Below are 23,511 nucleotides of genomic sequence, written 5' to 3'. Positions count from 1 at the left end.
ACATTTTTGGATTTTTATTTTGGATTCGGCTTTGCTCATCACTAATGTCATTTGTTTGTTGTTCTATTGCAGTGATGTGTAACCTGAGGCATGTCGTCTGTACATATTGATGTGATATATATTGCAATTTCATACAGCTTTTTCACTTTTTAAATATTTTTACATTTTATAAAGACAAGAGACTTCGATTAACATTCATCAGTGTTATTTTTTCAACCTTTTTTATCAGAAATTGTAAACCAAATAGTGGATACTGCTTTTTTTTGGTGTCCATTTGGGTTATTGAATCCAAAGAAAAACATTTTTTTTTTTTATTCCTGGAGCATAAAATGACAGTATTGTTCACCATAAGATGCCTGTAATGTGCCCAGGGAATGTTGCATGGGCATGCTGGACCGACCTGCTCGACTGGTGCCAGTACAAGAATTTTGCATCATATTCCCTTTTATTTTCAAAGGAACAGGGAATGCTTCAGAAACTCAAGAGGAAACATCTCTCCCAGCCTTGATGTTCTTCAAGAACCAGAGGAGTTTAAATAACTTTACAGTCCCTCAAGTGACTACATCTCAATAATATTGTTTAATATTGACTGTCCTCAGTATGCAGGTCGAATGAGGGTGCAGACAGCCCTCGATATGGTCAATATTTTTCATGGAGGAGCATAGTTGAGCTCTTGGAGATGATAAGAGATCAGGGATTGGCCTCATGGATGCAGTTGCTCCACAGGACAGCAACAGCAGTCTGATATAAGAGGCTTTAGCATCGGAGATGATACAGAACAGATCTTTATTTTGAGAATATCAATGAACAGTCATTTATAATGATTTATTGTTACTGTTTAATGCTTGTTTTTTTGTAGTTTTTAACCCGCAAGCAAAAACACAAACCATCTGGAATTGACGCCCAAAGACTAACTTTGGATGCCGAGCATTTACTTATTAATGCAGAAATCATTGGTAATAAAATAAATACTACATCTGTTTTAAATCAGTGCAGCATATAGTGAGCGAGCTTAGAGTGTTATGCCGTACCTGTTTATTTACTACTGCATCTACATGTTGCTCACATTTTTTGTGATACTTTGAGATTGAGTGTAAGTTGAGTGTGACTACCTGCCGTTGTTTTTAATGTCACAATCCTTGATACATATTCCATATTATTGTTCATAGTAATTTATGATATATATTCTGAAGTGCTTTTTGAAGGTGGCCAAAACTGGAGGTGTTTTCATAGCCTCAGTTCAGCCATTACGAGGACTCAAGTTTGAAAAGTATTGCTCTATTATCTTTCATAGGATGCAAGCAAAGAAAACATTAGAGATTCCATTTTATCAATCTCATTTTCTTTCTTTGGCTTTTCAAGATTTAACACAGAGAAAAGACATCCAGAAGAGATGTTTTTTTAAAGGCATTTTAGCATGTTCAGCATACATTTCCATGATGGTGTACCCTCTTTCAGGGATTTAAAACCTTTCTACATAAGCTTTTCTGAAATATTTATTGTTTATATTAAAATAACTGGTGGTCAGATCATGTAAAAGTTCTTATATTGCATATATGTTACAGATAATGCATTTGAATTTTTATAAGGCTGTCATTGGTGTTAAATGGCTGACAAAATGATGCTATGTTACTATGATGTGATATACATAACTGTAAAAGAAAATGTGATTGACCAATAGCATTATAAAACAAAACAGAATGGGAGGACATTTTCAAAACATTTGATTGCTTTTTGTTTTTCCTTTGAATTTCTTTACAGGTGTTTCTTTCTTTTTTTTAAAAAACACAAATAATGTTTGATTTTGAAGATACTGAAAGGTGATTTTGGGGATATTTTGCTGCTGAAAAAGTGTTTGTATTTAATAGTTGAAATGGGGTAAGAAAAACAGCCTTACAGAATGCCTGATAGCCATTACATGCATTGGTTTGCTTTCAAAGATGTTTTATAAAATAGAAATTAAAGTTTGCTACTAGTAAATTAGTAAAAACTCTTTAAAACTCTGTCTTTCCTTTTACCTTGGTCATGGTCAAAAAGTGTTTGGTATTTCAAAACTTCTCCACAATCCACTGTAAACTCACATTCAGACTGTTTCTCTGACACTTTTCATGGTCAAATCACTTCCTGATGGATGAAATCGAATCCTGCTCTTTTTCATTATTACATAAATATTCTGTTTCACTTGGAAACTGTCACATTGCACAAGTAATGAGTAAGAGTGTAGTTTTCTGTTGACTTTAAATGCCAAGGTAACTAAACAGGTTATGACATAAGATTTCTTTGAGGTTTTGACATATAAAAATGCTTGTACCATTTAAACATCCCGCAGGTTTCAAAGCTTAAAATATCTTCCTCGTTATAAATAAAGCATTTAATAAAGCTCCAAAAATGGCTCGTTTAGATATTGTGGGATCTGTGACATCATATGGAGAAATATATTTGCATATGATCATCTATTATAAGCCCCACCCACGTGTGTTCGCCAGATGCAAATTAAACAAATCTAACTAATTATAATCACTGGCTATGTCTTTTGGATATGGTATGCATTTCATTCATTTTCTGACATACTCCACACGCTTGAGTCTTCTGACAGCAGACAAACTTGCTGGTGGATTATATGTTTATTCTGAGCATTTGACTAAAGATTGTTTTGTGAACAAGGCACAGTGTAAAGGAAAGCTCGTAAAGAAAGATAAAGCAGCTGCATCGCAAACCGTAAGTAAAGAGTTTCATAATGCTTTGTAAATGATGGTTTTATATGGATATAATGTTTTTAAAACATTTTGTTGCTGCCTTCAATCTGAGAAGGGAAATGCGGCTATTTCCCAGCAATCTGAAGTACATCATTTCACAGTGAGGAAGATTATTCACAAGTGTAAGACACTGAATCTTCCAAGGAGTGGAAATCCCAGGAAAATGTACCCCATGGACAGACTTTACAATACTCGGTTCAATAGACAGTACAGTAGAAATGGCAGACAACCCAACAACTATACCTCAGACTCTAAAAGCCTCAGTTAACATGTTAAATGATAAAGACAGTACAATTAGGAAAAAAACTGAAAGTGTAGTATGTTAGGAAGAGGTGCCAGAAGAAACAAACACCTCATACCAAAAGTCACAAGCTGGTGGAGGGCTGACGGTTTGGGGGTTGTTTTCCTTACCTCACAGCCATTGAGTTGATCATGAACTCCTCTGTATACCCAAGTATTCTTGAGTCAAATCTGAGCCCAACCGTCCGACAGCTAAAGCTTGGCAAAAATTGCAGCAGTACAATGATCCCAAACACACCAGCAAATCTACAACAGGACGGTTGTAAAAAATAATATAATCTAAGTGTTGCAATAGCCATCTCAAAGTCCAGACCTCATCCTGACTGAAATGCTGTGGTAAGGGAGACTAATAAGGTCATACAGAAAATAATTGCTTCATGTTGTAGCTGCTAAAATTATCTAACATATGTCCTGCCAAGAACAAGATTTTTTTATAATAATGTATTTACAGGTGCATCTAAAAAAATTAAAATCATGGAAAAAGTTCTGTTTTTTTATATTTCAAAAAAGGAAACTATCATATTTTCTAGATTCTTTACATGTAAAGTAAAAATTTTTAAAAGGTTTTTTTATGTTTTAATTTGGATGATTATCCTGAAAATCCTGTATCTTAAAATATTAGAATATTTACATTTCAGTTTCAATCAATGACCATCCCTACAGTATAAATTCTGGGCATCTCTTGATCTTTCAAACCACAATAATGGGGAGGAATGCTGACTTGTCAATGGTCCAGAAGACGATCATTGACACCCTCCACAAAGAGGGTAAGCCACAAAAAGTCATTGCTTAAAGGAGATGCTGTTCACAGAGTGCTGTATCAAAGCATATTAAATGCAAAGTTGACAGGAAGGAGGAAATTGGGTAGGTGCACAAGCAACAGGGATGACCGCAAGCTTGAGAATACTTTCAAGCAAAGCCAATTCAGACACTTGGGAGAGCTTCACAAGGATTGGACTGAAGCAGGAGTCAGCGCATCAAGAGTCACCACGCTAAGACATCTTCAGGAAAGGGGCTACCAAGCCACTTCTGAAACAGAAACAGAAGCATCTTACCTGGGCTAGGGAGAAAAAGAACTGGACTGTCGTAAAGTCTTCTTATCAGATACAAGTAAATTTTGCATTTCATTTGGAAATCAAGGTCTGGAGTCCGGAGGAAGACTGGAGAGGCACAGAAACCAAGCTGCTTGAAGTCCAGGGTGTAGTTTCCGAAGTCAGTGATGATTTGGGGTGCCGTGACGTCTGCTGATATTGCTCCATTGTGTCTTATCAAGTCCAAAGTCAATGCAGCCGTCTACCAGGAGATTTTGGAGCACTTTATGCTTCCATCTGCTGACAAACTTTATGGAGATGCTGACTTCCTTTTGCAGCAGGATTTTAGCACCTGCCCACAGTTCCAAAATCACTTCCAAGTGGTTTGCTGACCATGATATTACTGTGCTTGATTGGCCAGTCAACATGCCTGACCTGAACCCCATGTGGAATCTGTGAGATATTTTCAAGAGAAAGATGAAATCAGTCGATTCAACAATACAGATGAGCTGAAAGCTCAATAGTGCCGCAGCAGTGCCACAGGCTGATCACTTTCATGTCAACACCTCACTGATGCTGTCATTAGTGCTAAAGGAGCCCAGACCCCAGAATTTAGTGCATAAATAAACATACCTTAAACTTTTCTTTTTTGCAAATACTATTATTTTATTTTTTTATTTTTTATTAATCTTAGGAAATATTCTAACATTTTGAGATACTGGATTTTTTACTTTCATGAGCTGTAAGCTCTTATCATCAAAATAAAGAGAATTCTTTTTGAAATGTTACAAAAAACGGTATTGTTTTTTTTAGATGAGCCTGTACACACACACACACACAAACACACATATATATGTATGACCATCCCTACAATATAAATTCTGGAAATCTCAAACCACAATAATGGTGAAGACTGCTGATTTGTAAATATATATATATACACAAACACAATATATGTATATATAATAAAAAATATTCTGGCAGGTCTTATTATATATTTATTCTGTTTCAATTATATCTTTATATTTACATTTACATTTACTCATTTAGCAGACGCTTTTATCCAAAGCGACTTACAGATGAGGACAGTGGAAGCAATCAAAAACAACAAAAAGAGCAATGATATATAAGTGCTATAACAAGTCTGTTAGGTTAACACAGTACACCTAGCATGGGATTTTAAATAATATAATATAAAGAAAACTAGATAGAATAAAAAAAGAAAATAGAATACAAAAAGATTAGAAAGGTAGTTAGATTTTTTTTAAGAATAGAATTAGAATAGTGAGTGTTAAAGTTACAGGGTCAAATAAAGATGGAAGAGATGTGTTTTAAGCCGATTCTTGAAGATGGCACAATCAAGCGACGTTCACTTGCAGAACGCAAGCTTCTAGAGGGCACATGAGTCTGAAGTAACAAATTTAGGTAAATGGGTGCAGAGCCAATGGTAGTTTTGTAGGCAAACATCAATGCCTTGAATTTTATACAAGCAGCTTTTGGAAGCCAGTGCAAATTGATAAACAGAGGTGTGACATGTATTCTTTTTGGCTCATTAAAAATTAATCTTGCTGCCGCATTCTGAATTAATTGTAAAGGTTTGATAGAATTGGCTGGAAGACCTGCCAAGAGGGCATTGCAATAGTCCAGCCTGGACAGAACAAGAGCTTGAACAAGGAGTTGTGCAGCATGTTCCGAAAGAAAGGAAACACATAGTAAGATTTGGTTATAAACAAAAAAAACAACTGAAACAGAAATGAAACAAGGAGAAGGAAAAAGAGATTAATCAAAACAATACTTATATATCTTTTAATGTTACCCTGAACCACATAACCAGTCAGAAGTTGCACGGGTCTATGTGTAGCATTAGCCAACAATACATTGTAACGGTCAAAATTATTGATTTTTCTTTTATGCCAAAAATTTGGATTTTAAGTAAAGATCATGTTCCAAGAAGATATTTTGTAAAGTTCCTATTGTAACTTATTTTATATATAATGAATATATATAAAATTGCAGATACAGTCGTATTGTCTTTTTTTTGTATCACATTAAATGTGTTTCTTAAAATAAATCAAATACAATCACAATCAAAATTGCTTATTGTGCTTGACAGCAATTTTTTATTATAGAAATCAAATACCCAAACTGAGCAATATGAACAGGAAATGTGTAATAGTACTACAACACATGACGGGTGTTATACAGTTTGGCCGAAGATGCAAAAGTCAATTCGGTATTACAAAACATAACATAATAAAAACAGATTCAAGCACTACAGAAAACAAGCAACAACATGTCAAGTTAAAAAATGTGGGATATTGTAAAGCCAAAGCATTTCCACTACAAGTGTACAAAACAGCAACAGTAATATTATTCCAGCTTTAGAATGTACAGCAACAATGTAAAAAGTACTTTACTGTTTTATTTGATAAAGGGAAATACAATAAAACAAAACTATATGAAAAATAAGAAATAAAATGAAGTGTAAAACCCAGTGATAGAAATGAGGTGCTTTCAGCATGCTGATACAAACAGTGCTGTAGCTTATTGCACACGGGGAACCACACAACATTAAATACTACATTAATCGAATGTCATCAATTAATAAAATAAATTAGTAACCTGAACTACATAAGCAGATCAGTTAAGTCACAAAAATGGCATTTTAAACATGTTTCAACTATGTGGAAAGATGCATACCTGACTGTTTAGTCAAATCTGACTTTGGGATTGCATGTTTTATAGTGGCAATAAACAGATGTGTGCAACAGTACATTATGCTGCTGATGTGCTTTAAAACTACTACACCTGCATTGATGAAATCCATCAACCTAATGCTGTTGAAACAGGTCTACTTATGTATACACAAGCTTTTCAAAATGGTTCACAAAATTCAGATTTACTGTTAACAGATGATCTCGTGAATGTATCTCACGCCTAAAAACACAAGCCTATTGATAATTATGCATATTTTGACTGCAGTTTTCTGTAGGTTTTTACTGTGGTAGATTTAAACCACAATAATCAAAAGCAATCACTTTGTCATAGCACACAGTAATAATAAAAAAAACATTCAAAATGTAAAATAAAAGTGGTATTTGGGGGGATAAAACATATAAAAACAACTATAAATGAAGCTTGGCACTAATCTAAGAGATTCTACATCTCTTATCTAATTTAAAGGGAAATTTTATATGTAACATGGGGAAACAGGATGAATTGGTGTGTTGTTAGTCACAAGAGACCCTAAAACAACAAGTGATGGTTGAGTCATTTTGTGCTATAATGTGTATATAAAAGGCGAGGAGGCTTAGGAGAGTTCAAGACTTGTGGAGTTCAGAAGCCGGAAGGAGTGAGAATGTTCATGTCTCGGTGTCTCAGTCTGTGACAGGATGTTTTCTTTCCGTCCTCGCCGCTCATCTCCATCTTGGGAGATTTGAAATTGGCGGGATCTTCAACCGTGAGATTTATTTGGGTTTTCATGGCATCCATCGTATTGGACTTCTGAACCCCAAAGTATGAGTGCAGCGTGAATCCCCCTGTAGTCATGGAAACAAAGATTTAGAAAAATAACACACTGAATTAAAACACACTCCAATATTCTCAGTTTTACTGACATCTTCGAAAAAGCAGTAGAAATATGCTATATATTATAAATTTCCCTACGAGAGCATACTGATTATATGCTGATAATGTTGAACAGGCAAATTTTAGGATAGATGATAGTTAATTTCAGAACGGAATAAACTAAATTAATCTTGTTGCTGAACAAATATTGTATAAAGGATAAACAAAGAAATCTAAGGTTATAATTAGCTAAACGAATATCTCCATATAACAGATTCTTGCCAGGTGTGTTGGTTTCTGATCCTGGGTCAGTGGGGGATTTCTGCACGATGGGCCGCACTCCGAAGAGGCTCCATCGCTCTCCTCCTTGTCCACCTCCTTCGTTACCTCCCATCAAAACACCTGTGACCAAACCACTGAACTTAAATGGAGTATTGAAGTGAGGACTCTGGCTAAACCAGTGCCTGTCGGGAAAAAAAGAGAGAGACATATAACTTCAACAGAATAATGCATTACATTGTAGCTTGTTCTATTGTATGTTAAAATCCAATACTGTATTTGAACACTGTCTAAATCTACAAAACGTGGCTGTGAGTGTTTCCACCTGTGCCTGATGTTTAGGGGATTGGGTGAGGAACAAAGTGATGGACGGTGCTGATGTTGAAAGCTTGTCCTCTCTTAAGTCCTCCTTTGACATCTTTAACTCCTATGAAAATGAAAGAAAACACCGGTTTATAATATGTTACCAAGAGTGCGTCATAAAAATGCAGGTCCCTCCCATGGGAAATGTTTATCATGGTCTATTATCATAGCAATATAGCAAAACATATGGCTATTCATCTAGCGCTATTTCAACACATAACAAAGATCTTACACTTACATATCACAAAAAATATCTAAAGTGAAACGCTTTTAAATGAAAGGAAGACCTCAACTGAAAACTAAAATATATAATAATAAATACCGTAATGCTGGAGCTTCGGGGTCATGATACACCAGTCTAACGATATGACCTACCTGTTCCCAACAACTAATGCGCAGCATTAAAAAGCTGATAGTAATATATGTTAATAATTTATTATAGTGACGTTAACCCAGCTCACTTTGACATTAAACAGCGATAAACTGAATTTAAGTGGTTCTTTAGAGGTGAAATGGCTGCGATCCAAACACTAGAAGCTTCCTAGCGCTGATAAACAGGCTGTTGTTTACAAGAGAGAGCCTACCTTTTTCGCTCTATAGCTCGTTTATTATCCGATCCAGTGGGGTCTTCCAGTTGGTCCATGTTTATTAAATTAAATTTTCGTTGGTGGTATGCTAGTGAAGTCGGAAACACCGAAATATCTTTGCTAAATTCGGTTTTTGTAAGCGAGCGCAAGGGTATCCAATCGAGAACAAGAACAACACTTACTGCCAAAATGACGGACAGGAAGTTCAGCGTTTCAAAATAAAAGCCACCCGCAGGAAAATGAGGGCGTTCACTTCCGACGCACACAGCCAAATGAAACCGCAAGAAGATCGTTTTAAAGTGTGTTTTGTGGCGTCAACAAGCCTTTTTATACTTAGATACGCCTAGTCTGAGAATAACAGACAAATAAAGTCAAAAGTTAAGAAGAAGGGTTGTGACAGAACAAGCAAAAACTAATTTGTGCGTGTGTGATCAGAAGACTGCATGAAAACCAAACCTAACAAGTAGTAACTTAGTCCACCCTTACGAAAAAGAAATTTATTAAAGTGTGCTATTAGTATACTTATTTTAAATAGGAAAGTATGCTTTTAGTTTACTTTATATGTACTTCTCAGAAATGGGCTTTATGTAGGCTACTCATCAGAAATATACTTAAAATGACATTTAAGTATACTTGACTCAAGGGTGTAACTTTGGTTTGAGAAGTGGGAGGGGGAGGGGGGGGGGGGCACAAAATGGGGAAATTTTTCACGTTTTGTGAATATAATTTAAATAATGTGAAACACAATTTCCACTGTTAAACAAACTTTTATTTCAAACTAACTGTTAAATCTGACATTTGTCAGAGACACATCCACCAAACCGCAGGTACACAAGATTATTTGTTACACAAGATGCAAAATTGAAAGGGTCATCTTCACATCTTACTTTCAGTAATTGGTTTAAGTTACCCTCTTCAGCTTCATGGCCCCTAAGAGCAGCTCCCTGGCGTGCCAAGAGCTGTACAGAGCTTGCAATTTTCAGGAGACACCGTCTTGATTCCTGTTGCTGTGCAGCTTTGGCTGAAGATAACTGGACATCTACTGGTTTTGTTTTTTGGCAGTGGGTAGTGACAGCAACTTTGTGTACATTGCTTTGGACATGTTCTGCAAATTTTTGAGTTGGCTTTTTCCAGTTTCGGAAACCAGTTTTGACAAATGTTGGATCTGCATTCTTGGCCAAATTTGATTTTTCATGCCCAAAAGCTTGAGCACAGAAAAAACATAGGATTCCATTGACTCCTGAACTGTAGTGGAGCCAAGGAAATTCGCGGTACCACTTTTCTTGGAACCGTAGCGTTTTGTTGGTGAGCTGCTGCACTGCAATGAGCTTCGGGTTAGCATGGTTGGGTTCAGCATCCTGCCTGCCTACCTGCACTTCTTCGCTTGCGCCTGTTCCCTGTCTCACCTATGAAATATGAAAATGTGCTAGCCTGTTTCTGACATGACATAATTAAAATTAATTACCTGACCCTTTACACAGCACATACCTGCAATTCTGAGCTACTTCTCCCTGTCTCACACTCCCTGTATTTAAGCAGCTTCACCTCATCTGTTCTCTGATATGAAAGCATGGCATAAAAAAAATAAACAAAAGTTCATCACAACTGAAACTATATTATAACAGTCAACAGAAAAATGTCAGGGCCTGATTCTGTTTCTCTCCCACCACACAAGTAAGCAGGTAAATAATATGAAACCACACCCATGTGATGATGTGACCATGTTAAAAAAATATTCTAAACAAATAACAACACGCAATTTGGCTCCTACAAGAAGAACATTTAATTTGATAATATTCAAACTGTATTCACTATTTATCATGTACACTTCTTCCCTTTTATCACCAACAAATCAAAATCACCTGGCCTTTCATACAGCACATAACCTACCTGTAACGTTGTGCTGCTACTGCTTTTCCCTATCTCACCCTCTCTGTTCTGAAGCAGCTCCACCTTATCTGTGCTCTGATATGAAAACAACTGAGTTATGATCATATTGAGTCCACATAGCCAGAAAATAGTCTCTGGATGTACATTTTAAAAACTGGGTGTGCCACATTCATTTTCAGATTAATGTGTAAAAAAAACCCTGACAGCGTATCAATAACTTTACAGACTAGACTGGGCTGATGTGTAAAACTATACCCAGGCTCACCACATAACCATAACACTATATAAAATATAGGCTAACTCAGGCTAGCTCGACATTAAGCCTTTTCTTTGAACAAGTTAAACAATTTTTACAAATTAACTTCCATTTTAAATGAACAAATATTGTAAGTGAACAACAATAGCTCAAGTTTAGAAAAACATTTATTATTAAGACTTATTTTATTTCTGCATCTGAGTATAATGAGTTGAGTAGCCTATAACAGCATCTGTTTGTCAAACATTGCTGACAGAAAACGCTGCTGTTTAAAGTGGACACAGAATGTTCTAGGCAACATTAAATGTTTAGGTTAGCTAGCTAACGGTCTGAAGTTACCTAGCAACAGTGTATGTTAATGTTAGCTCATCAACAGGTGTAGACCATAGACTGTAAAAAAATAAGTAGACAGACATTTTGATTACCCTGAACTGAGCTAATTTACTGAATCAACCAACTCACATCTCCTTTCTTTTTTTTCATCCATGAAGACATTAAAGTCATCTGTTGCTGGCGTTTCATGACTGACTGCGATACCGGCTGCTCAGTAGAACTTTCAGTGCGCTTACACTATTTAGAGTGTGCACGAGACGTCCCTGCCTGTACACGGACGCGCGCATCGACACAGACAGGCAGGATGTCTGTTCTGCTCGGTCCTGCTCCTCCGTGACGATGACGGCGCGCGGTAAAAAAAAATCATAACAAACTAATTTGAAAGTGGGGGGGGGACACGAACGGGATTTTGAAAAGTGGGGGGGACATGTCCCCCCTGTCCCCATAGGAAATTACGCCCGTGACTTGACTGATACTTACAAAAATTCTAAACATATTTGAGCTATACTCCTAGAATCCGAGTTTTCATTATTATACGGTAGAGGGCGCTAGGACACATCTTCTGCACAGAATTTCTGTTAGAATAACTAACAGATACTAACACATCTAACACGATCATCTGACATGAAAAAGCATCAAAACTGTAACGTTATGGAATAAAATGTCGACCGATGAAGAGGTAATAATTACAGTCAAGCTTCGGGTTGTTGATCGACTCCATCTACATTTTGATTATCATTCTGAATCCAATTCATAGTCTTTTTTCAGCTTTTGGTTCAAAATGTTATTTCTTTATTTTTATGAAACACATTAAAATGTTTAAAAAATAATGCATAGAGCTAAAATATATATATATATTTTTTTGTTTACAAGCAGATACCTGTTCTTTCTTTGGATGTTTTGTATGTTCAGATATTCATACAACAAAATATATACACATTAAAACCTAAATAGGGACATAGTATACTTAAATGATGTAAAGTTCACATAAAAAAAATCATAAGAGTATACTTGAAGTATAAAACTACTAAACTAGTAGTTTACTGAGACTATACTTCAAAGTGTACAAAGTATTTAATTAGTAAACTATCAGTGAACCTATAAGTTCACTTTTAGTATAAATTGCAGTACAAACTACAAACATAGAGGTAAACTAGTAGTGTATGCAAAGTTTGCTACTTAAACGATACTTAAAAGTATACTTTTTATATACTAGAAAGTGGGCCAATTTAGTCCCAAGGAGTATTGAATCAGTACACTTACAAGTATACTACTAGAACACTGATATTTGTATACTTGCTACATGAAGTATACTTAAAAATATACTTGAACTTAACTTAATTATTTATTTGACTTAAAATAAACTTGAAGTATACTACAGTCGTGGCCAAAAGTTTTGAGAATTATAAATATTAGTTTTCAAAAAGTTTGCTGCTAAACTGCTTTTAGATCTTTGTTTCAGTTGTTTCTGTGATGTACTGAAATATAATTACAAGCACTTCATACGTTTCAAAGGCTTTTATCGGCAATTACATGACATTTATGCAAAGAGTCAGTATTTGCAGTGTTGGCCCTTCTTTTTCAGGACCTCTGCAATTCCACTGGGCATGCTCTCAATCAACTTCTGGGCCAAATCCTGACTGATAGCAACCCATTCTTTCATAATCACTTCTTGGAGTTTGTCAGAATTAGTGGGTTTTTGTTTGTCCACCCGCCTCTTGAGGATTGACCACAAGTTCTCAATGGGATTAAGATCTGGGGAGTTTCCAGGCCATGGACCCAAAATTTCAACATTCTGATCCCCGAGCCACTTAGTTATAACTTTTGCCTTATGGCACTGTGCTCCATCGTGCTGGAAAATGCATTGTTCTTCACCAAACTGTTGTTGGATTGTTGGAAGAAGTTGCTGTTGGAGGGTGTTTTGGTACCATTCTTTATTCATGGCTGTGTTTTTGGGCAGAATTGTGAGTGAGCCCACTCCCTTGGATGAGAAGCAACCCCCCACATGAATGGTGTCAGGATGCTTTACTGATGGCATGACACAGGACTGATGGTAGCGCTCTCCTTTTCTTCTCCGGACAAGCCTTTTTCCAGATGCCCCAAACAATCGGAAAGGGGCTTCATCTGAGAATATGACTTTGACCCAGTCCTCAGCAGTCCATTCACTATACTTTCTGCAGAAGATCAATCTGTCCCTGATGTTTTTTTTTGGTGAGAAGTGGCTTCTTTGCTGCCCTTCTTGACACCAGGCCATCTTCCAAAAGTCTTGGCCTAACTGTGCGTGCAGATGCGCTCACACCTGCCTGCTGCCATTTCTGAGCAAGCTCTGCACTGGTGGCACTCCGATCCCGCAGCTGAATCCTCTTTAGGAGACGGTTCTGGCGCTTGCTGGACTTTCTTGGACGCCCTGAAGCCTTCTTTACAAGAATTGAATTGAATCTCTTTCCTTGAAGTTCTTGATGATCCTATAAATTGTTGATTTAGGTGCAATCTTAGTAGCCACAATATCCTTGCCTGTGAAGCCATTTTTATGCAACACAATGATGGCTGCATGCGTTTCTTTGCAGGTCACCATGGTTAACAATGGAAGAACAATGATTTCAAGCATCACCCTCCTTTTAACATGTCAAGTCTGCCATTCTAACCCAATCAGCCTGACATAATGATCTCCAGCCTTGTGCTCGTCAACATTCTCACCTGAGTTAACAAGACGATTACTGAAAAGATCTCAGCAGGTCCTTTAATGACAGCAATGAAATGCAGTGGAAAGGTTTTTTTGGGATTAAGTTCATTTTCATGGCAAAGAAGGACTATGCAATTCATTTGATCACTCTTCATAACATTCTGGAGTATATGCAAATTTCTATTATAAAAACTTAAGCAGCAACTTTTCCAATTTCCAATATTTATGTAATTCTCAAAACTTTTGGCCACGACTGTACTTTTTCATAAGGGCATTCAAAAGTGCAATTCTGCATAAAGGCAGGAATATAGAAATATTATTGTACTTCAAACATTTACACAAATGTTCTTATTTAATCATAACAAGAATAAGAAATAATATAAACTGAATAGATGGATAAAAAATTTAATGAAAATATATTAAATGAAGATATTAAAGATAAAATGAAAATTTATTTCTGGCATCACGTGGAAGGCACTGCATTACAGCATTTTAAATATGACAATGTTTTTTTTTTTTTTTAATAAAGAAACTAAAATTAAGTAATATAAAATGCAATAAAAAATGAGAGACTTTTTCTGACTTCCTATGCAGTGCAATGTCAAGCCACACTAAACATCCACAAGTACATAAACACTTCAATGATAAACACTATAACCAATAAAATAACATTCATGTAAACCCAAATTTAAGGCGTCATTGCATTTTAAAATATATGTATGAAGTTTAACTACAACATAAAAAATCTGACAGAAAACAAGTTCATTGGTCATAATAGGTCATAAAACATTAAGAAAGGAGATAATAAAAATGCATTGTCCAGAGATCCCTCCCCATCAAATGACTGCTTACCATAGAAAAAAAAATAACTTAAAATAGCTACATATTTACATGTTTATAGGTTATTTAAACCTAAATCCCTGGGTTAATTGACGTATTAAACAGAACATTGAATCAAGAGTTTTCTAAAAAGGTAATTAGAGAATTTCTCTCATTTAAAATTTCAAAAGGAAAGCACCATTTGTAATTTTAACCCTTTCTTGTCCAGCATCATTGCAAACACCCTTCAAGACAGGTCATTTTTTAAAATCTTCTTACACAGAACATACTATACATATTATATGACTACACAGAATTTAACCCAGTGCTATAGAATTTAACACAAAAGTTTTTAAATTATTATTGCTATGAAAATCTTTATATCCCAGTTGCAGAGCTGTTTCCTGAGTACAGATTATTCATAGTACTAAACTAAACTGGACTGACAGTGCAAGTTAGTTCAAGACTAGACAAATCTGCTCCCATTTTCCAGTTCATTCTTTGTATATAAAGTACTTACAATGTATTACTATTGCGTGCAAAAATTAACATTTCATATTTTCGGTGCAAGATATTTTTTAGATGACCCATGCTCTTATTATATTATAATGCCATACTTCATAGTTTTTTGTTTTTCTTTTCACTGAGGTCTCTGTAATAAATAGATATAATAAAGAAAATGCAACATATGGCACCCCCTGAAAAAAGTTGGAAGTTATACTTCATTCTGTTCAAGTCAATAAGGCGGAGATCACAATGAGCGAGACAGGTTGATTGGTCACTCACACACAGACATCTTAAAGGTGCAGAGTTGATCAATATAGCACTCCAATGACCTTCACAGTGACTCAGCTCTTTCCAGAAACTTTTCTTTGAAACCTAAAACACAATCATATGAAGAATTACCAACTAATGATTTATAATAATAGTTATTATTATTATTATTTCTAACAGCATGCTAGTGTTCTGTGCTTATGACTTCTCCCTTCTGATTACCTGACATTTTGAAAACGCCCAGAAGGGGGCATCAGGCTGGATTCCCCTTTCTGCAACATGGCTGGTGACACTGGCACGCCATTCTTAGGCAGCATCTGGATGAAACATGACAAATATTTGATAATCCACAATCAGAGTAATTTATTATGTGACAGACATGATGTTTTGAGTCACTTGATTTGAGTCACTTGTTTTTAGTCACTTGATGTTTTATTGTTACCAAATGTTTTAGCATGTCTAATTATTTAGAGATAGAAAAACTAATTTCATTTATTCTTACAATGGATGTTTTTCCCATTTCTGGATTTCTCAGCAGTGGAAGTCGTCATAGTTGGGTTAACTTGAAGAGCAGTGAATGGGAGAGTACCACTAATATATTTTCTTACATTCCCATTTGCTCATATAACAAAAGAAAAACTCCACAATAGTGTTTTCATGACCGTCCCTCCCACAGGTGCTGCATAAGAAACACCCTTGCTCATTATATATTAAACCCCCTGTTATTAGTATTAACAGTTTTTTTTCATAATTTGTTGCAAATGTGATATAATACAAAGAATAGTGTTATAAATGTACACACATTAAAAAAAATACAAATATGAAAAACTTTTGAGGATTTATGATTGTTGATGACCACTGAACGCATCATCACAGTATTGTGAAAAGTGTCCATGACCTTAGGATTTTTTTCTTCAGAAAATCTGTGTTAAAAAATTCAATTTATCTTTTAATTAATGAAAATTATTTTTTATTTTTATTTTTTGGAAAATAAAGGGAGATTTATTATTACAATTAAAACATTGAAGAAATATTGTATAATTATTCCTTAAAAATAAAGGTGCATCCCAAATCACATACTTCTGCAGTATTATATAGTGCAAGTAGTGCGTTCACACTGAAAATTCCAAAAAGAAAAAGTGCACTTTAAATACCCAGATGATGCACTTATCGAAAAAAAGAAAGAAAAAAAAACAAACTAAGTGAGGAATGTTGGACATTTCATTCACTCAACTGTCACAGCTTTAATTATGTACCGAAGGGGGAGGGGCTATGGGGCCACTAGGGTTGTAAACCAACCGTTCTTAATTGCTGTGGAAATCAAATGAAAATTTAATTTGTTAAATTGGTCCACTGTTCAAAATAGAAGTATATAAATCGGTCCATATACAATCAAGCCTTCAAGAACCCTCAAGTTTGTTCAAACTAGCATTATGCTAATCAGTTCATTTTGCAGTTTGAATAGATTTCTTTTAACTGAATTTGGTTTAATTCTGAATTGTTGAATATCATTTGTCAGGTGAACCCTTTTCCTTAATTGAAATTTTTACATTTCTGAAGTATTTTGTATCTGTATTCAGCTTAAAAGTGAAAACAGTTCCATTGTATGGTTCCCTTGATGGTTGTACCTAAATATTTCACCCACATTCTTAACAGGGTTTCCACTCCATTAAATGTGTGAATCCTTTGTTGGGTCGACTGACTCGAAGACTTTAAAGAACATTTACCTGATTAAATAACCTGCTTGGCACATCAAATCAATCCACTACAATTATGCAGATAGACTAAATGTTAAGAAATGTTGCACTGCATGACTGATCTAGAGGTGCATTTGCTCAGGAAAACACTCACTTCTGCAGGCTGGGAGGGTTTGGTTATGGGACAGGGTGGAGGGGGTCTCTTGGGTGGTTGCGGTCTTGTTTTGGGTGCTGATGGAGATGGCTTGGGCGACTCTGAATGCTGTAAACTCTGCGTGTGTGCAGCGTAGGCTGGGATTTGAGGTGGTTTCACAGCGGGTCGAACGGCAGAATGTTTGGATCTGGGTGGACCTGTAGGATTCGCTCGAGGACTGGCCTGAAGAATACAAGTATAATATGAATATGAATAATCGATTTGATCATAACAATGAATACATTTCAGAAGGATTCTTGGGATGGTGGAATGCGGGTCATTTTCAGTGACAATGGCTGCACCAATTCAAATGAAATTTCCACACTATCATTTTGTAAATAATCAAATCAGTGTATCAAGTTGGTCAGACAGGGTAGTCGATATTCAGTATTTCTACATGAGTTGCTATAGTAACGAATGAATGCCAAGAGACATAAGAGTCGCTGTCACTGCATTGAAAGATGAATAAAGGATTTTTTTCACTGCTCATGTCAGTATGCGTTTTAGATGATATTCAACCCCAGAAATTGATTTTCATGGGTATCTTTGCTCACACATTGTAAATATCTGAGGCATTTCTCCCCTAAGCTCTGGTTAGTTTCTATTGTGTCCAAAATGACAGAATAAACCCCCTGAAATCCATCTTGCCTGTGCATTCCCCAAAAGCAGATTTTAATAAGATTTAAAATCACATACGTATCAGTGTTTATTAATAGTTTTGAATTAGCTTTTAATATATTATATCTTTAGTTTTCATTTTGTTATTTGCTTTTTAAAATATTTCATTTTATTTTAGTTCACTTTAATTTACTCATTTCTGTTAGTTGACATTTACAGTTTTTCATTTTAAGTATAGTTTTTTTTAAATATATACAATTTATTTCAGCTGTATTTAAATTAACGAAAAAATTTTTAATAGCTTTAGTTTTAGTTAATAACAGCACTGATATGGACGGTTTGTTGCTGTTTGATCGACAGACATCTAAATGGATTTGAGTTGGATACAGAATATTTTTGCTCTCTATTGGAACAAAGCCAATGATCCACGAAATTGTGCTTTTGGATGCATTTACTGCAAACCCACGCTGACAACAAAACAACTTCACACCTGATCATCAGCATGAGATTTCTTTGGCAGGAACACTGGGTTGACATGACCCGTGGTGTGACTTTTAGTCTCAGGGGTGTCTGGAACACTGACAAGAAGAGAAATAACACATTTTCTAATGCAAGAAGGGCCAAATACATAAAGATCACTGCATAAATGTGTTTGCATTTGACAGTTAAGAATTTAGATTACTTGATGCATATTTGGGTAGCAGGAAGGGTGGGGCTTTTGGTGGAAAGGAGCTTCTGTTTGCAGCAGCGCCAACAGACACCAAGGACAGCCAATCCCAGAAGGACAAAAAGAATCAGGAGAACCAGAACAAGATAAAGGTTGCCTGCATAAGATAAGACAAGAACAAAATGCATCAACAAAAGAGCAAATTTAAGATAACATTCAATGAAATATTCATTTTTTTTTTCATTCAGTGCCTGTTGACGTACTGTGTGTGATCACAGGCCCACTGTCCAAACTCCCTCCTGAACCCGACGTCTCACAAAACGGTGGTGCCCAACCCGAGTTACAATGACAGTTGTGGTTATTATTACAAAGCTGCAGGGGAAAATGCAAAAACATTTTTAGAAAAACAATATAAAGGAATAGATCGCTCAAAAATTAAACCTGAAAAGAACAGACTACAATATAGACCATTAGATTAGACGTATTATTTTAGCTTTGATGTGGCTACAACAGTTATTAAGCTGACACTTTATTTTGATAGTCCACTTTAGACAATCTACTAACTATAAGTAACTTTGTAACTACATGTCAACTTCATGTCAGCTACATATCAACTAAATCTTATTATTTGAAACTACATGTCTACTAACTTTCAGAGTAGACTGTTAGGTCAGGTTTAGGATTAGTTAAATAAGTTGACAAAGAAAGTGTTAGAAGATATTAAGCAGACAGTCTACTAATACTCTACTAACTGCTAGTTGACATGTAGTTGCAAAGTTACTTACTGTTAGTAGAATGTCTAAAGTGGACTATCGAAATAAAGTGTTACCATAATGATATTTTATGAGATATAATTGATTTTTTTTTTAAACTTTGTATTGCTTCAGTAGACTTTAAATATATAGAATGCAAAATATGGATGACAGTACTTTCTTTGCTTGTTTTATGTATTTTTTTTTGTTCTTTTAGGACCTTGGCAGACACTGTGGGCAAAAAAAGCTGCTTAAAATGTCTTCAGAAATATTCCTTTCTAAAAATCATACAGTTAGAGAACAACACAAGAGTGAGTTAATATTTTTTTATCTTTCCCACAGTACAGACAATGATTTTGTTCTATTAAAAAACACTGGCTTATACAGTAATAGTGACCTACATTCAGTGGAACTGGTTATAATGCTGAAGTCTGCGGTGAGTTTAGCACATCCAAAAATATTTCAATTTCCCCACACACTTTTGTCATATCCTCAAGTGACCTCATTACTTGAATTAGTGATATATATATATATGGACAAAACCCACATGTGATTAATAGCGAGAACAGTGAGGAATTTTTTTCACTTGTCGTAATAGATGAGTATTTACCATTAGAGGAAATGATGTTAAGAGGACATGCTTCAGTAGCTATAAATTGACCATGTATGAACAATAAAGCTCAGCCAGCTCTACATATAAATGAGCTATATGAACGTACGCCGTGGCCATGACATTTGGCACTGCATTCATCAGCTTGCATGAAGGACGCATTGCGGCATTCCCCTTCAAAACAGATCTGTTCAGATAGAAAATGAAGCAAAAAGTTAATGTAATAAATTCTCAATACACTTAAATTGATAGATCTATTCAGTTTATCAGTACCTACCGCATTCTCCCCACATTTGGTCCCAGTCTGAACCAGGCCTGGGTCTAGGGTGTCACTCTGCTCCTCATTAGCCTGACCTTGCTGGTACACGTGTGTCCCTCTGCACAGGATCTTCTGTTGACCGTCCATGATGTTGGTGTCTATGGCGACGGCGTTGGATTCTAAAGGCTTGCTGGCAGTGCTCAGACACTGAATCTTCCCACATTTAGCATTCCTAAATAGAAGACCAACAGAACGTCTGTGATAGGCCCAAACGATGATGACATAAACTACTGGTCAAAAGTTTAGAATAATTAAGATTTAATAATGCTTTTCAAAGAAATCTCTGATGCTCACCAAGGCTACATTTACTGAATCAAGAATACATTAAAAGCAGTACTATTTTGAAATATTATTAAAAATGTAAAATAACTTTTATATTTGAATAAGGGGTCAACTGGTTATCGGCGCCGATATTAAGCATTTCTATAGTTATCGGTGATTTTCAAAACTGATTTGCCAGTTACATAAATTAAAAGCATTTGGAAAAGTTTTTTTCAGAGCCCTTGTTGTTATTAAATTTTACATTCATTTTCATTTTTACACCAGACAAACATAGATTTTCAGTCTACTTGATCTGTAATAATCAGGTCTGAAAAACAAATATCGGTCGACTAATATAACATTTTAAAATGCAATTCATTCCTGTGATGTTTTAATGAATTTGATTATTTAATTTGTCAATTTAATTGATTTATTTAATGCATAACAATTTATTTTTCTTTCACAGTTACCACAAAAATATTAAGCAACAAAAACCTATTTCCAACATTGAAAATAAGAAATGTTTTGTTGAGCATCAAATATTAGCATGATTTCTGAAGGATCATGTGACACTACAGACTGGAGTAAAGATGCTGAAAATTCAGCTTTTGCAACAAAGGAATTAATTACATTTTAAAATGTATTACAAAAGAAAAAGTTTTTTGAAATGATATTAGATAATATTACTGATAATAATCAACCTTGTTGAGCATAACGGAGCTCTTTCCAGAAAAAAACAAAAATCGTAATTATTTCAAACATTTGATCAGTAGTCTAACTACAAGTAAGTACATCTCACCTTTCAGTGCATTTCCTGTATGTACGCATGAAACTGCCACAGTTTCCATAGGTATCGCCTGCTTTATTTACCTCAGTAAAGCAAAGATCAGGAGCAGGATGGGCATCTATGACACAGAGACAGAAAGTTAGCCTTACAGCAGAAACAGAACAGAACAAACAAATTATCTTATATCTTAAGTTAATGGTTATGTGAATGCTATAATCTAAGGTATATCTCAGATGGACTCAAATGCTTTCTCTGATGGCTGCAGAGAGCAGCAGATGGCCTCACATTCAGATACTAAGATCACAGCCAAGCACAGTATCTGCCATACAGTAAACTACAGTACACTGAAACATGGATTTCTTTTGAAAAAGGAAAAAATATATATAAATAATTTTAATACATTCCTGTGATGCAAAGTTAATTCAGCATCATTACGCTTTCAGAATTCATTCTAATATGCTGATTTACTGCTATATTTGTGGAGACAGTGACTCACTGAATATTGGTTTTATGGTGTTACTTTTAAACTGTAGGACTTTCATCAGACCTTAGCACCACACAGACCTTTGCCCCATAGAGAGAGGCACTGCTGCTCCAGCGTCAAGCAAATTCCTGTGTAACAGTAGGCACTACCACCCGCACAACTGCTGCCATCCACCAGGTAAAAGTTAGCAGGACAGGACTCTGATTTCCCATCACAGTACTCAGGCAAGTCACAGGAGCCTGAAGGAGCACGGCACATCACTCCTGGGCTCTTCAGCTGGTCAAGAGTGTGAGAAAACAAACAGATCAAACTCTACTCATTTACAATACAGTCTGTTTTTCTTAAAATAATGACAGAGAACTACACTTGCATTTGAGACCTGTCTAAAATCCAATAAAACTTTTTTTTAATAACAAATTGTTTTTTTGCAGATGGCAAATCTTGAGAATAAAAGCCTTGTTGTATTAGCTGACTGATGAATTAATAATTAAGGTCAACAACATTACTTAAACTACTCTCTTAAAAATCCTCTAACTAACCTCTAATGCAACACCACATGCTTTTTGTTTGTTTGTTTATTCTTACCATTTAAAAGTAATCAAAACATTTAAAAAAAATCCTTATTTGTTAGTTAGTTTGTTTGCTTATTTACTTTAATTAAACTCATCATAAAATCACAGAAGACTAAAAAACATTTATTTATTCTTACCATTTAAAGTAATCAAAATATTTTTAAAAATCCTTATTTGTTAGTTAGTTTACTTGCTTATTTACCTTAATTAAACTCATCATAAAATCACAAAACATTATAAAACATTTATTTATTTATTTTTACCATTATAGTCATAAAAACATTTTTAAAAAATCCTTATTTGTTAGTTTGTTTGCTTATTTACTTTAAACATCACAAAGTACAAAAAAAAAACGTTATTTATTTAGGTATTTATTTATTTATTTATTCCTTAATTCACAATATTTAAGGTAACACTAACAAATCAGGTAAAAAAATGTAATGCTAAAAATCCTTTTTTGTTTGTTTGTCACCACAGGAATGTTGTAGAGAGAGCGCGTGAGATGAGTCTTGCAGGGATTCACCTTGCACTCATGACAGCAAACTCCATGTGCGCACTCCGCTCCAATCTTTAGCGTGCAGTTGTTGGCATTGCAACAGGGACTTGAGCACTCCTTTGTAGTAAAGGAAACAGAAATGGAAAATGTGAGAGTGAAAGATCAATCGGAATAAAAGCGTGGGAGAAAAGGAAACAGAGGAAGCAATGAAACTCTCGCCTGACCTCCACTTCCCCACAATCACACTCTTCTCCTTCCTCCAGGTATCCGTTTCCACAGCGCTGACCCCCGTACATGACCCTGGTGTTGGGAGGGTTGAACAAGCACTTCCCTCCGCCGGAGCTCAGGTAGTGCTTCAGCTCTTTCTGATTGCAGGGGTTGAAGACACGAGGGAACGGATCCCTGAAGAACATTGAC

At 35.4% G+C, this 23,511-nt stretch overlaps 2 protein-coding genes and 1 long non-coding RNA gene across 3 annotated transcripts in view; 1 reads left to right on the top strand and 2 right to left on the bottom strand.

Moving 5' to 3' along the window:
• The window catches only part of LOC132109791 (collagen alpha-1(XXIII) chain-like), a 135,596-nt gene extending 133,079 nt beyond the window's left edge, over positions 1-2,517 (top strand). The window contains exon 32 of the mRNA XM_059516134.1: positions 458-2,517. Coding sequence (XP_059372117.1) covers positions 458-508 — 51 coding nt within the window. The 3' untranslated portion in view covers positions 509-2,517. The remainder of the gene's footprint in view (positions 1-457) is intronic.
• Positions 2,518-8,070: 5,553 nt separating this feature from the next.
• Positions 8,071-9,104, bottom strand: LOC132109790 (uncharacterized). The gene is made up of 3 exons (XR_009424552.1): positions 8,881-9,104; positions 8,259-8,360; positions 8,071-8,118 (listed from the first exon to the last, which is right to left on the bottom strand). It is a non-coding gene; the product is annotated as an uncharacterized LOC132109790 (long non-coding RNA).
• Positions 9,105-15,249: 6,145 nt separating this feature from the next.
• LOC132109789 (disintegrin and metalloproteinase domain-containing protein 19-like) overlaps positions 15,250-23,511 on the bottom strand; it is a 28,089-nt gene continuing 19,827 nt past the window's right edge. Inside the window, exons 12-23 of the mRNA XM_059516132.1 lie at positions 23,319-23,496; positions 23,122-23,211; positions 22,107-22,302; positions 21,555-21,660; positions 20,453-20,666; positions 20,285-20,362; positions 19,077-19,185; positions 18,829-18,970; positions 18,637-18,724; positions 17,490-17,711; positions 15,861-15,955; positions 15,250-15,743 (exon numbers count right to left, since the gene is read on the bottom strand). Of these exons, the coding sequence (XP_059372115.1) occupies positions 15,713-15,743; positions 15,861-15,955; positions 17,490-17,711; positions 18,637-18,724; positions 18,829-18,970; positions 19,077-19,185; positions 20,285-20,362; positions 20,453-20,666; positions 21,555-21,660; positions 22,107-22,302; positions 23,122-23,211; positions 23,319-23,496 (1,549 nt within the window). The 3' untranslated portion in view covers positions 15,250-15,712. The remainder of the gene's footprint in view (positions 15,744-15,860; positions 15,956-17,489; positions 17,712-18,636; positions 18,725-18,828; positions 18,971-19,076; positions 19,186-20,284; positions 20,363-20,452; positions 20,667-21,554; positions 21,661-22,106; positions 22,303-23,121; positions 23,212-23,318; positions 23,497-23,511) is intronic.

The sequence above is a fragment of the Carassius carassius genome, chromosome 29 (assembly GCF_963082965.1).
Source record: "Carassius carassius chromosome 29, fCarCar2.1, whole genome shotgun sequence".
Classification (NCBI taxonomy): domain Eukaryota; kingdom Metazoa; phylum Chordata; class Actinopteri; order Cypriniformes; family Cyprinidae; genus Carassius; species Carassius carassius.
The sequence above is the reverse complement of the archived record's forward strand: the minus strand, read 5'-3'. Positions and strand labels throughout refer to the sequence as shown.